Source organism: Penicillium odoratum (assembly GCF_028828045.1).
Source record: "Penicillium odoratum strain IBT 22623 chromosome Unknown utg000006l_segment0_segment0, whole genome shotgun sequence".
NCBI lineage: Eukaryota > Fungi > Ascomycota > Eurotiomycetes > Eurotiales > Aspergillaceae > Penicillium > Penicillium odoratum.
The window spans coordinates 1,339,456-1,352,598 of NW_026643148.1; the positions used below are offsets into that span (position 1 = coordinate 1,339,456).

At 50.7% G+C, this 13,143-nt stretch overlaps 5 protein-coding genes across 5 annotated transcripts; 3 read left to right on the forward strand and 2 right to left on the reverse strand.

Annotated features, from left to right (window-relative positions):
- Nucleotides 1-99: 99 nt before the first annotated feature.
- Nucleotides 100-918, forward strand: N7520_008951 (complex I NDUFA12 subunit family protein; the record flags this gene model as incomplete). Its single annotated transcript, XM_057142885.1, has 7 exons — nucleotides 100-150; nucleotides 208-228; nucleotides 317-323; nucleotides 382-462; nucleotides 533-602; nucleotides 678-815; nucleotides 870-918. The coding sequence occupies 7 exons, from the start codon at nucleotides 100-102 to the stop codon at nucleotides 916-918; spliced, it is 417 nt and encodes a 138-aa protein (XP_056992173.1).
- A 532-nt stretch (nucleotides 919-1,450) lies between these two features.
- On the reverse strand, nucleotides 1,451-5,192 carry N7520_008952 (uncharacterized protein; the record flags this gene model as incomplete). The annotated part of the gene is made up of 5 exons (XM_057142886.1): nucleotides 1,451-3,811; nucleotides 3,870-4,486; nucleotides 4,559-4,882; nucleotides 4,959-5,082; nucleotides 5,187-5,192. The coding sequence occupies 5 exons, from the start codon at nucleotides 5,190-5,192 to the stop codon at nucleotides 1,451-1,453; spliced, it is 3,432 nt and encodes a 1,143-aa protein (XP_056992174.1).
- A 293-nt stretch (nucleotides 5,193-5,485) lies between these two features.
- N7520_008953 (RIX1/PELP1 family protein) lies at nucleotides 5,486-7,830 on the forward strand (the record flags this gene model as incomplete). Its single annotated transcript, XM_057142887.1, has 2 exons — nucleotides 5,486-5,818; nucleotides 5,890-7,830. The coding sequence occupies 2 exons, from the start codon at nucleotides 5,486-5,488 to the stop codon at nucleotides 7,828-7,830; spliced, it is 2,274 nt and encodes a 757-aa protein (XP_056992175.1).
- Nucleotides 7,831-7,986: 156 nt separating this feature from the next.
- N7520_008954 (wax synthase family protein) lies at nucleotides 7,987-9,555 on the reverse strand (the record flags this gene model as incomplete). The annotated part of the gene is made up of 1 exon (XM_057142888.1): nucleotides 7,987-9,555. One exon carries the CDS (start codon nucleotides 9,553-9,555, stop codon nucleotides 7,987-7,989), a length of 1,569 nt encoding a protein of 522 aa, XP_056992176.1.
- Nucleotides 9,556-10,121: 566 nt separating this feature from the next.
- N7520_008955 (uncharacterized protein) lies at nucleotides 10,122-13,003 on the forward strand (the record flags this gene model as incomplete). The annotated part of the gene is made up of 3 exons (XM_057142889.1): nucleotides 10,122-10,371; nucleotides 10,439-10,626; nucleotides 10,682-13,003. The coding sequence occupies 3 exons, from the start codon at nucleotides 10,122-10,124 to the stop codon at nucleotides 13,001-13,003; spliced, it is 2,760 nt and encodes a 919-aa protein (XP_056992177.1).
- Nucleotides 13,004-13,143: the final 140 nt, after the last annotated feature.

Sequence of the window (13,143 nt, forward strand, 5' to 3'; positions counted from 1 at the left end):
TGCAAACAGTGCAAACAGCCGGACTTCAACGCTTTCAACCTCGCGGCGACTCACGACACAGGGATTACACATTGTTCCTCCCACCATTGCACCGTCACCATGTCCACCGTTCTACGGACGCTGCGCAATTTGCGCCGCATTGGCTTCAAGGTTCGTGAATCATCTGGATTTTTCTCATTCCAAGCTTAAATTGCTAACTCTTCGCAGGAATTTGGTCATCAGATGCAGGTATGAACTTCGCCCGCGGATACCTGGGGTACAAAGATTGGAAGGCAGAGAGACTAACCGTGGCTTTCCTCCTGTTTTATTTTAACAGAACATCGGTATGGTACACATTGCGGGGTGGAGAGGGGGCCCATAGCTAACTGGAATCGATCTTAGGTGATACCAAGGCCGGAACTCTGGTCGGAACCGACCGCTGGGGAAACAAGTTCTACGAGAATATGACCGAGGAGCTGCCCCGTAAGACACTAAAAGCTCCAGAAGCGGAAAGAACATGGAAATAGGACCTGAAGTGCTGATTAACATGCAGTCCGTACACGATGGGTCGACTACAAGACTAACTGGCCTGAGTTCAACCCCGATCAGATTGAGCCTGGCTGGTAAGTTTGCGCCATGAGATCCTTTAAACCCCAATAAGGGGGCTCTTCCCCTGTGTAAAGCTGATCACAATACAGGCACGCCTGGATCTCCTACATGGTTGATACTCCTCCAACCGCCGACAAGCTCCTTCAGCCCGGCCTCCGCCACTACGAGAGCTCCGAGCACCGTCCCAACCTTACCCTGACTCGTGGTGCTTTCAAAACCTACTCTACGTATGTTCTTGGATAATTTTGCTCATAGTGTGGAAGTACTAACCTTTTTCAAAGCACCGTCCCCAAGTACTCTGCCTGGACTCCTGTTGCCGCTCCTCGGTAAATCCAATTGGCTAGGGGCTAGCAAAATGAACTGAACCTTGGCAATCTACGCTATTTTTCTTTTTGCTCTTTGATATCCTACAAGCGCCGAATGTGCTTGAGGGGAATGTACATAAAGTTGTGCTACTTCTGCTTTTCATGAAATTTTCATTATAGAAACTATTGAAGTCTTTAAAACAGGATAAACTGACCGAAGAGGCGGTGTAATAGGTATGAGAGACTATTATATTGCATTACCTCAATATCCAGTATACTCACAACAGAGCACTGAATGACACTGTGTACTTACATCCAGAGCTCTCATAGTCTGACGGGAGAAAACGATTTTCCATTTTCAATAAATTTGAAGATCAAATAAAGGAAACGCTTGACCAAACATATCCAGTCCTGCTTTCAGCTTCCGATTCGCAGTAAGGACATGGTATTCTAGATGTTGAAGATGAAAACAAGGGGAATCAAGCGTGACCAGTCCAAGGGGAATCAACTAGATACAAGAAAGATATTAATTAAACATGGTAGCTCGTTTAAGTCCATCAAAGCACATAAAGTCCAGAGCCAATGTTAGACCAGTGTCGGATTGGCCGACGGTCCTCAAGCTCAATACACCACCATAAAACTTCTTTCAGCTTCTCGGTCTGTTCTCCAGCCTCGTATGCGCGAGATAGCGCATACCATGCCTCGGAGTTATCCCAGGAGCTGCCAAGCTTAGTGAGTATAGAAAGAAGGCCATACGCACGATCGCGAGCTGCAAGGCGATGGAGATGCTTCGGGTCAACTTCATGTGGATTATTAGCCACCGACACTGGTCGTGGAACCTCTGCCGCCTCAGGTGCCTTGAGCTCATCAGCCGAGATAGCCCGAACTGACTTGAGCTTAGCACTGGAAGACAATAAGGACAGACGGGAGACGTTGAGATCTACGTCCGTCTTAGTGGATTCGGGTAGAAGCTTCTCGTCCCAAATGTCCAACAGCAGGTTTGCAAGGGCAATGGTAGCAATTGGGTGCTCGGGACAGCGCAGAAGAGCTTCCTCATAGTACTTCATGGCCTGGTGAGGTCTGTCCTGGGCTTGAGCCAGAAGACCCTCTTCTGCGTGGACATCTGCCCAGAGTTCCTCGGAGCTTTTTGCAGCAGTCCAGCCACGCTTGCTGAGATGACGAGCAGAAGACTCTTCGGCGGCAACCAAGGCTTCCATTTGTGCAGTCTGTTTCGAGGCTTCTTCACAGGCTTCGCGGGCATCATCGAAAAGCGATGCTCGGCGATAGAGACCGGCGATAACCAGCCAAATCTTGACTAGGAGAGCAAGGGCGTGCTTCTTGGATTGTGTGATAGAAAAATTGGTCGTAACGCTGGTAGGAGAATCGAATCTTTGAGCAGCGGGACGCTTGTTGTGACGAGTGGGTCGATCCTCGTGGCCAGCTGGGTAAGATGGTAGCTTGTAGTTCGGGTTGGGGGTGATTGGTTGTCTGACGTGGGGAGACTGCGAATGCTCTCGTGGCACGGGGGTCGAATTCCCAGACACTGCAATGCCAACCTCATTTTCGTGAGGAGGAGGCGCTGGGGGTTGTTCGGACCTAAAGGAACTGCCGCTACGTTCTCTCAGCTTCTTGGAGTCCGATCTTCCAAGCCTGGGGTTTGACTCGTGATCTTCGTCGGTAACTTGAATTTCTGGCGCGTCGTAGCCAAAGTGGCCATTTGGAAGCGCTGGAACAGAAGGGGTGGCAGAATGGGAGCTCGTAGATCGCTCTGCACCACGATCTGGCAGCTGAGACATTCTGTTACGGTGGAAAATACTGCTGCGGAAGCTCTTTGTTGTTTGCCCAGCTGAGCTTTTGGGTGGTACCAAATGATCCGACTTCAGCTTATTTCCATCGTCAAGATCCAGCTCTTGGAACAGTTTGCCAAAAAGACTGAGCAGCTGCCCAGTCTGGTTAACGGCAGCCTCTGGGCCTTCGAGAACCTCGGTGAATGCAAGCTGCGTGATGCGGGTCTCAATGATACGCTCCTTCTCCCGACCCTGCAACCGACTAACCAGCGAGCGCTTGGGAGCACCCAAGCCATTCTGTGACTGTCTTGAAGAACGTCGGTCACGATGGCCCTTGGAGAAAATTTCCAAGGGGAAATGTTCAAATGCTGCCTCGCACGAGCGTTCAGCAATGTCAAACTCTTGTTTTGCACTCAGCAAAAGTGCAAGCAGATGCCATAGTGATACAAGATCTCTTTGTTTTGAGAGATCCTCAGTGACAGGGGTCGAGTTGTGCGAAGTCAGAGCGGACTTGGCATAGTCGATTGCGGCATCGAGATCACGATTTTCCGCTAGAGTCAAGGAAAGGGTGTACAGAGCGGCGAAATCTGTGTCTTGTCCGAACTCAGGGTTGATGCTCTTTTCCAGATAGTCAATCGCGTCCCCACGGATTTCGTCCCGTGCCTCGTTCAATGGGGTGTAGCTAGCCCAGTTGGCGAGACCAACTCCGACTGCTCGGTATGATGCGGCCAATATCGGGATAGGGATATCTGGAGAATTGGCACAGTTAGGACCATGTGAAAGTAGGAGCTTGCCGTTGCTCTGACCCTCTGTTTGACTTGTCGCCTGCTTGTCGATATACTCTTTAATGAGCTCGGTCAAGTCCTTGGCCTTCTCCGCCTCTTCAAAGGACCCAAGGCAGCTCAAAAGAGTGACAGCCTCGGAAAGAGTTTGCAACAAAATCTCATCCTTTTCCAGCTCTCCATACTCGGCTGACTTTTCAGCCCGTTTCTTCGCGGCGGTGACAATCTCAATGTAAGAATCAAGAGCCTTGAAAGCGAGGTCAAAGTCTGCCAGTGCAGCATGTACATGGAATAGACGTTTGAGGATCAAGTGCGAGTGATAGGTTTTAGTTGCCGCACGATACAGAATCTGTGGTCTTGAGTAAGCATCGAGAAAGATTAGCCATCATGTCATGTATATCACTTACGTCCAGGACATTGCGGCCCACGGCATTTTGTCCTCCCTCACCAAGGTCCTGGTCCTGCCAGTCGGGGCCACAAAGAACCTCCCAGTTGCTGATCACCTGCTCCACCCATTCTTCAACCTGGGAATTGTCGGAACTAGCAGTCGGGAATTTGACCTCCCGCAGCAGGTTACTCTCACAAATGGCCTCAACGCGACGGATTTCACTGGCAAGCTGTGGGCGTTCTGGGGTGTTATGCGCAGGTGGGTAGGGCAAACCATCCTGGAGGACGATTGTGAGGAACAAGTAGTATGATTTCCAGATTGACGTGCGCGACGGTTGACCTGGGGCACCTGCATATGCGGCCTTGGGAGAGCCCTGTCCTTGCTTGACTGCGGGATGCACAGCCCATAGTCGAAACAACCGAAGGGCGATCTCCACATGCCGGGGATCTGAGTATGGAGTGGCCGTGCCAGCTTCTTCACTGGCCATCACGGCCCCCTTGCCAAGTAGGGTCTCGGACCAGCTGAGGAATTGGGAATTGGCATTGTTGATAAGTTTGCCGTTGCCGAGCCATTGAATCAAGGCTGCAAAGGTTTCCAGAGTTTCATCGATGCTGGCAACTGTAGACTGTGCAGATCCTACAGAGAAGTTCGTCAGTTTCATCAAAAAAATATAGATAGATGCGTCGAAATCGATGGGAACTGGCATACCCTTAATATAGCATCCCTTGACTAAACAGACTTCGGTCCAATCGGACAAGTCCTGACCTTCACTCAACAGAGCATCTACGGTGGCCGCAAAGTCTTTGGGCAGGCGAGCTGCCGCCAGTCCGGGCTCATTCAATGTCCAATGAACCCATCCCAAGCATACCTGAGCTTGCAAAATCTCCTGCGGGGTGCCATCGTTATTCTCGATTGTTGTCAACAAAGCGGGGATCAACTCGGGTAGATTCGGTGTGGCTGTCGATTCCGTGGTATTCTTTTGGTGAATGAATGAAACCACTCGCGATTCGGCAGTTGCGGTCTGAATGACACCTGTTGATTGGGAAGGAGATCTCCGGATTAGCGCAAGCCACGCGGGGGAGTAGCTTTCGTCAGTGTAGTAACCTACATGTCTTTTGCGGAGCGTGCTTGGTAACCTTTCGGATCAATTCAGGAACCTCTTCCCATTTGCCCTGAGCGCGCGCCTGGTCTAGAGCTGCGATATAACGTTGTCCCTTCTCGACATTACCTCCCTAGCACCGTTACTGCGCGTCAGTATATTGGGAGGTGGGTTCCGGGTTCTCGGGGAGTTAATTAGGTGTCAACAGAGACATCCTGAAAGATTCGCGACACTCACCGCCATGATGTCCGTTATTGGGAATAAAGCGCAGAGGAGATGCTGAAAGGACAGTACATGCAGGCTGAGGGAAACAAGTTTCTGGGGGTAAGAATGATCGCCCAGGGGTGGAGAGGTGTGTATTGCTTTGGTATGTAATTTTACCCGAGGCTTTACATTCTTGTAATCATGTGGGTCCGAGCTTTTTTGGCAAAAAAAAATTACCGATAAGACAGCTATGTATTACTGAACATTCTCTTGCTTCCCAGGAAAAAAGAACCGACTTGTATTCTAGATCTAGAAAGATCAAGGAAGTCGTCATGACTACAACTACGCTACGTGCAGTCACCCATCGTTTGGCAACTACTCCAGTTGAACAATTGCCTTCGGTAGCTGCATTCCTTGCGACTTCGTTGACCGATTGCGCCGAGCTTCTCTCTGCGCCTCAAGCAGGAAAATCAGGCAAATCAGACTCGGATCATACTGTCCAGATTCATAAGCTGAAAACTCGCTTGGCAGCTTTGCTGCAGGACCGCAGCATTGAGGGACGATGGACCGCTGTGGTGCTTGTCAAAGCCACCGTCGAGGCGGGACAATGGGAGATCTTGCGTGGCTACGAGCCAATTGTTCGTGGCTTGATCGGCATTCTGGCGGTATGAACATTCTTCATGACTTGTAGATTGAGATCTTTCGTTTCGATTGACTGACATGTGGCATCCTATAGAAACCGGATCCAATCTCCACCAGAAAGATGGCTTTGATCACCTTGACGCGTATCTTCCACCTCACCTACCAGTACCCGACTCTTGTCCGGGAGATCACGACTCCTCATCTGCCTGCATTTATTACCGCTGCTCTTAATCTGGTCTCGGTCCTCACCAAGCTTCCCTCTGGATCGACTCGTAAAGCCAAGCCCAACACTCCGTTTATGGAGACCGTTCTTCAAGTCTGCTTGGAATTGGTTCCTCGGCACCCTACCATTTTCCGACCATTTGGTACTCAGCTTCGATCATTGCTGACGGAGATACTGGGCTCGTCAATTTACTTCCCCGACCCGGTGATGGATATCGCCGAGCAACTCTTCGCCTCTCTGCACAAATGCGCACCAAAGGACAAGGCCGGGTCTGGCTGGACCGACGACTGTAGGGCAACGGTCCTTTCTATCCACCGAGCGGCTGACTATGTTTTCCGTGCTGTGGTCGAGCAGTGGGAGTCGGTTGATGGAGGTTTGGTTTCGGCACGACAGAACTATCGCGATGAATTAGGTGATGATAGCACTGATGCACTGGGACTTCATAACTGGGTGGGCATGCATGCGGGATCTGATAGATTGATCACACTTTTGCGACTACTGTCGAACTTCGTTGCAATGCCATCTGCAGCTACTGTTGCCCTCCCTCTGGGATCTATTCTCGATGTGACATCGCGTCTCACATCTGTGACCGCTCCTACAGATGAGGGGTCCCGGGGCGTGCAAAGCAATCCTCAAATTGGCCGCGACGAGCGGGAGTTGCTGTGGGCCGAATTGCCTCGCATTCACATTGCCTGTATGGACTTGCTTGCGCAGGTTACCAGTGTGCTGGAGACTAGTGCCACGCCTATTGCACAGAACATCCTGGAACAAATCACCTGGGTGTTCCGCAACGAACATACTAGTCGCAATGTGCGCTTCGCTTCGTATGAGCTACTGCGCACCGTGGTGTCGCTGAGTGGCCCCGCTATGTCGAAGGAGAGCGTGGCCTCTATCGCCAATATTCTGCGCGCCTGTTGCCAGGACCTCCTGCCTTCTTCCGATGACTCCAGCTCTCAAGCCAAGCCGCAATCCGATAGCAAGGCGAAGACAAAGAATGGCCAGGCCACCGCGAATGCAGACTCATTCCTGAACCCGGACCTGCAAAAGAACCGCAAATCACAAACATCCCAATTCGCTGAGCTAGAACGGGCCGCGTCCGGTCTCTTACAGGCTGTTTTGACATATGTTCCCCCACAACTCCTTGCGGGATCGCTTCGCGCTGAAATCGACCGCACGATCATTCTGGTTTCTGACAAGGATGCCATGCTTGCAAGTGTTCTGAACCCCGTGCCCGCTATCCAGGGCCGCGCCGCAAGTGCCAGTATCATGCCCTTCTTAGTTCGGGCTTACGCCGATAACGTGGAAGTTGAGGCTTTGGTCCGCCCTAGAATGCCAGTCCTGATGACTGCTCCGGAGCTCAACGCTTTTGCCGATATGGAAGACGAGCAAGATGCAGACGATATGGTTGATGAAGCGTACAATGATGCTCCCGAAACTTCCGACTTCTTGGTTTCGGCTCCTGCACCTGTAGAATCGAAGCCCGCAACCCAGGTTCCAATGCACAAACGGACGTATGTTGAGGAGTCCAACATCCACGCGCCTAGCTTGTCAGACTCTGTGAACGAGGCTAAGAAGGCCCGTTTTGAAGAGAGTGCTACACAGTTTCCTGTCGTCGCTCGGGCTGAGACGTCTGCGTCTCAGCTAGCTGAAGCTGACGCACCCGTGCAGCAGCAACCCCAAGTCACGCCTCAGGCTCCGGCTGCCCCGGCTGCTTCAGTGCCGGAGGATGAAAGTGATGATGAAATGCCCACTCTAAACATGGATTCGGACACTGATGATGAAGACGACGAGGATGTCACGATGGACGGTTAATTGTATAATCTGATCGAAAGTCCAGCATATATCAAAAGTCTTTGTATGTTCCGAGGTCTATCTAGCCCTTCTAGGCCGGCCCGATTTTCTATAAAATTTGAAATATATCCAAATGCGTATACATATATACAGCCTCTTCCCATGATCTACCATGATTCAAATTACTCGTATCCCGCTACCCCAATAAGTTCCATCACTCCAATACTTAAACCATTCCCCTTCCCAGCACCACCATCCCTGCCCATTCGCTAATCCGAGGCCGCGGAGGGGACTAATTGGCACAGGCTCCATCAACCACAGCCCGCCTCTGGCAAAGTCATCAGCGATGAGAGGCCCAGAGAATAGTAACCAAATAAACACCATAAGACCATTTGCGGTACGCCGCAACCAACGTGGGGTTTGACCCAGAGGAAGCTTTGGGAAGACCACGGTCTTAAAGATATATTCTGCAATGATAGCCATGCTTTGTGAGAGGAAGAACAAAAATGGCCCAGTAAGCGGTCGAGTCTCTGTGAACTGTGTATAGCTGCCACAAGCATGCACGAGGCCACTCAACGAAAAAGCAACCACGATGTAGGTTACTCGTTTTAGTCGCGGGTTTGTACCCCATGAAACCGGGAGCAATGATAGAAGCCACCGGGCTGTAGAGGTGAACCCGTGTCTGAAGAGCTGATGCCACCAGCTTCCCCAAACGCTCGCTAGGCCGTCGTCCAAGACCGATGAAATAAATGGCCCGAAGGTATCGGCGTACAGCCATGGCGCGTCTAGGGGAGCAGCCGTTAGCTTGCGAGACGCATTGGGAAATGCGAGGGATAGCCCAAGGAAGCATATGGGATTGAGCGAGGTCACATATTGAAGGGCGGTATAGACCCCAAGACAACTCAGGAAGCAGTGGTAGAAGCGAATACCACAAGGTATGAATACGAGGAAACTTAATGGAAACGGAGGAGCAATATTGTCTGTGGCCGTGTTCCTGAAGTAGGGATCCCTAATCATGACCACTTTCAAAGCATCAAGTGTCAGATATGAGATGGCAAACACGCGAAATGCTTTCGAAACACATTTTCTTGCAGAAATCTGGACACCAGTATCTTCTGCGGGGATACTGTTTGCCAGGAAGCCAGAATGCAGGTCTGCGTGTACTGTTTGAGGTAGTCGACCAAGACGAGGAGTACGCCAGTTCCACTCCGGGCCACGGAGGTTGAAAAGTAGTCCGGCGCACCACTCAATGCGATGCGACAACTTCGAGGGATATGACTGCCAGCGAAACCGTGCTTTGTCTGCAATGACATTCTCTGATACTGTGCCGTTGTTGCTCGATTGTGCATCCAAGCTGTCCCCAATTGAACGGGGTTTCTCAGATGCAGTCACGCGCTCAATGCGTTGGAAGTCGCGCTCAACGTCTGAGAAGATGAATAATGTGCCACTCCACACTAGCAACCAGGCCGCCATCATACCAATCATGTATCCATTTCCGCCGAGAAGAGCTCGCTGGTTCCTAATGACCTCAATTGCAAATGCCAAGCTCAGTGCAAAGACCAACGGTCGAATATATTGCCCACCTCTGCTCTTAGGAATGACCAGGACAATCCAGGGGAGACAGTTGAAGACAATCACATGGTAGAGGAGAAGCGGCCGGAAGGTGCCTTTTTTGAGCAGATACTCTAGCTCATTTTCGTTTTGCTGAGCAAGATATCTGGACCAGCTAATGCGGGGATCAGCCATGCGGAGGGGGCGCCACTATGCTCGGGAGCTTGTCTGTAAGCGTCGATCTTGGATCCGTGCGTGTCGTGACCCCCGCAAATGAGAAATGAGAGAAACAAAGGATTCCACAGGAAGATGTGCAGGCCAATGTATAGGGTAAATATAGAAAAAAGCAGAGGGTAAGCAACAGCAAAGTTGGAAGGAGATGTATCATATCACGTGATAGGAATTGCTACACGGTGACTTTTTTAAACAATTGTCACATGACCCATACCTCCGTATAAAGATCTATAAAGATGTTATTCATACGGAGTACATAGTACATAACACAGAAGTGGGTAGTATGCCGTAACTAGGAGTAAGGAGTTAGGCATCGGGGTAATCTCCCATGTGATAACGCGTTTCGCGACCGCGCGATTTCCTAATTCGGACTAGCGAATGCCGTCATTCGTCAGGATACAGCGATCTATCACTTTCTCCTATTTTGACTTCAACGGCACTCAATTGACTTTAATTCTGCGCAGAAATTAGCCAACATTTGATATTCACATCTCAGAATTGACTCTGGTGGGGCTGCAATTCATACTATGTCGTCCAGAAAGCGCAAATCCGATCTTCTCGGCGTGATCGAAGACAACGATGCTCCTGCGTCAAAAGTCAGTCGAGCATTAGGCCCAGAAAGCATCAGCAATGGCGAGAGGTTTGGCCAAAGTGCCGATTATATTCCATTGAATGAGCTCTCTCAGATTATTGGCGATGAAGACGATGACCAGGCCGCCGGCCTTGTCCAGGGAACTCAGGACGCGGACTCTGCGTTGTCTACAAACATGCTTTATGGTAGATTTACCCTTTTCAATTTTTGCCCTCAAAATTTATGAAACAAGCTCTGAACACTTTCACTCAGGTAAACTGCAGACCGTGATCGTGGGAGTTCGTTTCTACAAAGGTATTGCCACCCCAGGCGAGCATGTAATCCTGAAACGAGAGCCTCAGAATCAATATGATCGCAATGCAATCCGAGTTGATAATATCATGGGCATTCAGATTGGCCACATTGGGAGGGGAATCGCTGCCAAGCTCGCCCCCTATATGGTTTGTTCAAGATTCCATCCGTCCGATTCTGGAAATTGGCTTACGGCTTCTTTAGGACTCCGGAGACCTCCATGTAGAGGGAATTTTGACAGGCATCAAGGGACCTTATGACTGCCCTGTAGTGCTGCCGCTATACGGCACAACCGACCTAGAGAAGAAGACAGCTCTAAAGCAGCGTATGCGTCAGGATAGGCTTCCTGTGGGTGACGCCACGGAGGCTGAGCGCAAGGAGGCGCAACGCAAGAAACAGCAAGCTGCGGAACGCAAGATGGCTGAAAAGGCGGCTCGTGCAATGGCTCTCAAAAAAGCTGCGGCGGGATGGCAAGGCAATGATGAAACAATGTTTGCCAACCTCTCGACACCAACAGGGCTGGGCGGGGACACCGAAACCCTGGAGGATCTTATCAACCAAAGCAGCTCCTTCAATCCCAGGGATATCGGCCAGGTGGTGGAGAGCTTCGGACTGAAAGAGTCCGACATGGCCAAGATGCCGATGGCCGACACCCCAGCTGGTCTTTCTACAGAATTACTTCCTTATCAAAAGCAAGGTTTAGCGTGGATGATCGATCATGAATCTCCGACTCTTCCCCCGCCTGGCTCTGATGCCGTGGTTCAGCTGTGGAAGCGCAGTGGAAAAACCTTTACCAATATAGCAACCAATTATTCTACTTCTACTGAGCCGACACTCGCAAGCGGTGGAATTCTCGCTGATGATATGGGTCTTGGGAAGACCATCCAGGTCATCTCCCTGATTCTGGCCAACTCTGCTCCAAAGTCTTCGGGGTCCAGTAAGACCACGTTGATTCTTGCCCCGGTGGGTGTGATGAGTAACTGGAAGTACCAGATGCAAGATCATTGTCGAAGTGAAAGCATGCCGCGTGTTCTAATTTACCACGGATCTGGTAAAAAGGAGGCTGCGAGTCTGTCGCAGTACGATGTTGTGATCTCGAGCTACGGCGCCCTTTCCAAAGACTATCAACCGGGAGCCAAAAATACACCTAAGAAGGGGATCTTCTCTGTCCACTGGCGGCGCGTTGTGCTCGATGAGGGTCACTGCATTCGAAACCCTCGGACGCAAGGTTCTCTGGCAGCTTGCGCCTTGCGTGCAGACTCTCGCTGGACGCTTACTGGAACGCCAATCATCAACACCCTCAAGGATCTATACTCGCAAGTACGATTCTTGAAGCTTTCTGGAGGCTTGGAAGATATGGGTGTTTTCAATAGCGTACTAATCCGCCCTCTCACATCTGGTGACCCCGAGGCTCGCTTGCTTCTTGAGGCTTTGATGGGAACTATTTGTCTCAGACGGCGAAAGGACATGGAGTTCATAAACCTGCGACTCCCCAAGCTCACTTCTCGAGTCCTTCGTATCAAGTTTCACCCTCATGAACTCGCGAAATACAATGCATTTCAGTCCGAGGCAAAAGGAGCTTTGTTGGAGTTCAAGGATAAGCAAGGAACATACTCTCATCTGCTGGAGGTCATTCTGCGCCTCCGTCAAGTTTGCAATCACTGGGCCCTATGTGGAAATCGCGTCGCCAAACTCATGGAGACCTTGGGAGAGAATAAAGTCTTGGAACTTAACTCTGAGAACATGAAGGCTTTGCAAGAGATGCTGCAGGTTCAAATTGAAAGCCAGGAAGTGTGTGCGATCTGTCTTGACAACTTTGATCAACCTGTCATCACGGCATGTGCCCATTCTTTCTGCAAGGGCTGTATCGAGGAGGTTATTGAGCGACAGCACAAGTGTCCACTCTGCCGTGCCGATATCAAGGACAACAAGACCTTGGTCGCCCCCGCCGAGGGATTGGGTGAAGATTCCGCAATCGTTGACGCAGATCCCAGCAACCCTAGCAGCAAGATCGAGGCCCTAATGAAGGTTCTCACCGCGCCAGGCCAAGCGCCTGGAACTAAAACGGTGGTATTCAGTCAGTGGACGTCCTTCCTCGACCACGTGGAACCTCATCTTGCCCAACGAGGAATCAAATTTGCTCGGGTGGACGGCAAGATGAATGTCGACAAACGCGATAAATCCATCAGCGTATTTTCTACAGATCCTGACTGCACTGTTCTTCTTGCAAGTCTCAGTGTTTGCAGCGTGGGTCTCAATCTCGTTGCTGCCAATCAAGCTATCCTTGCCGACAGTTGGTGGGCCCCTGCCATTGAAGACCAAGCACTGGATCGTGTGTACCGATTAGGGCAGAAACGAGAGACCACTATGTGGCGACTCGTTATGGAGGACAGTATTGAAGAGCGTGTGCTTGATATCCAGAGTCGGAAACGTGAGCTGATGCTTGCAGCGTTCCGCGAGACGGGCAAGAAGAAGGCTGAGGATAGAGCGACTCGTGTGGCGGATCTTGAGAATCTTCTTCATTGATCTAGTAGATGTATGTACTACTACATAAATTGCCGTGTTCCTTTACTCTACCGAGGTCCGATACCGCCTTCGCATACAATTTCCTTCACATTCCGCGATAAACCTTAATGTTCCCTGACCCATGGATACGTCACATTCCC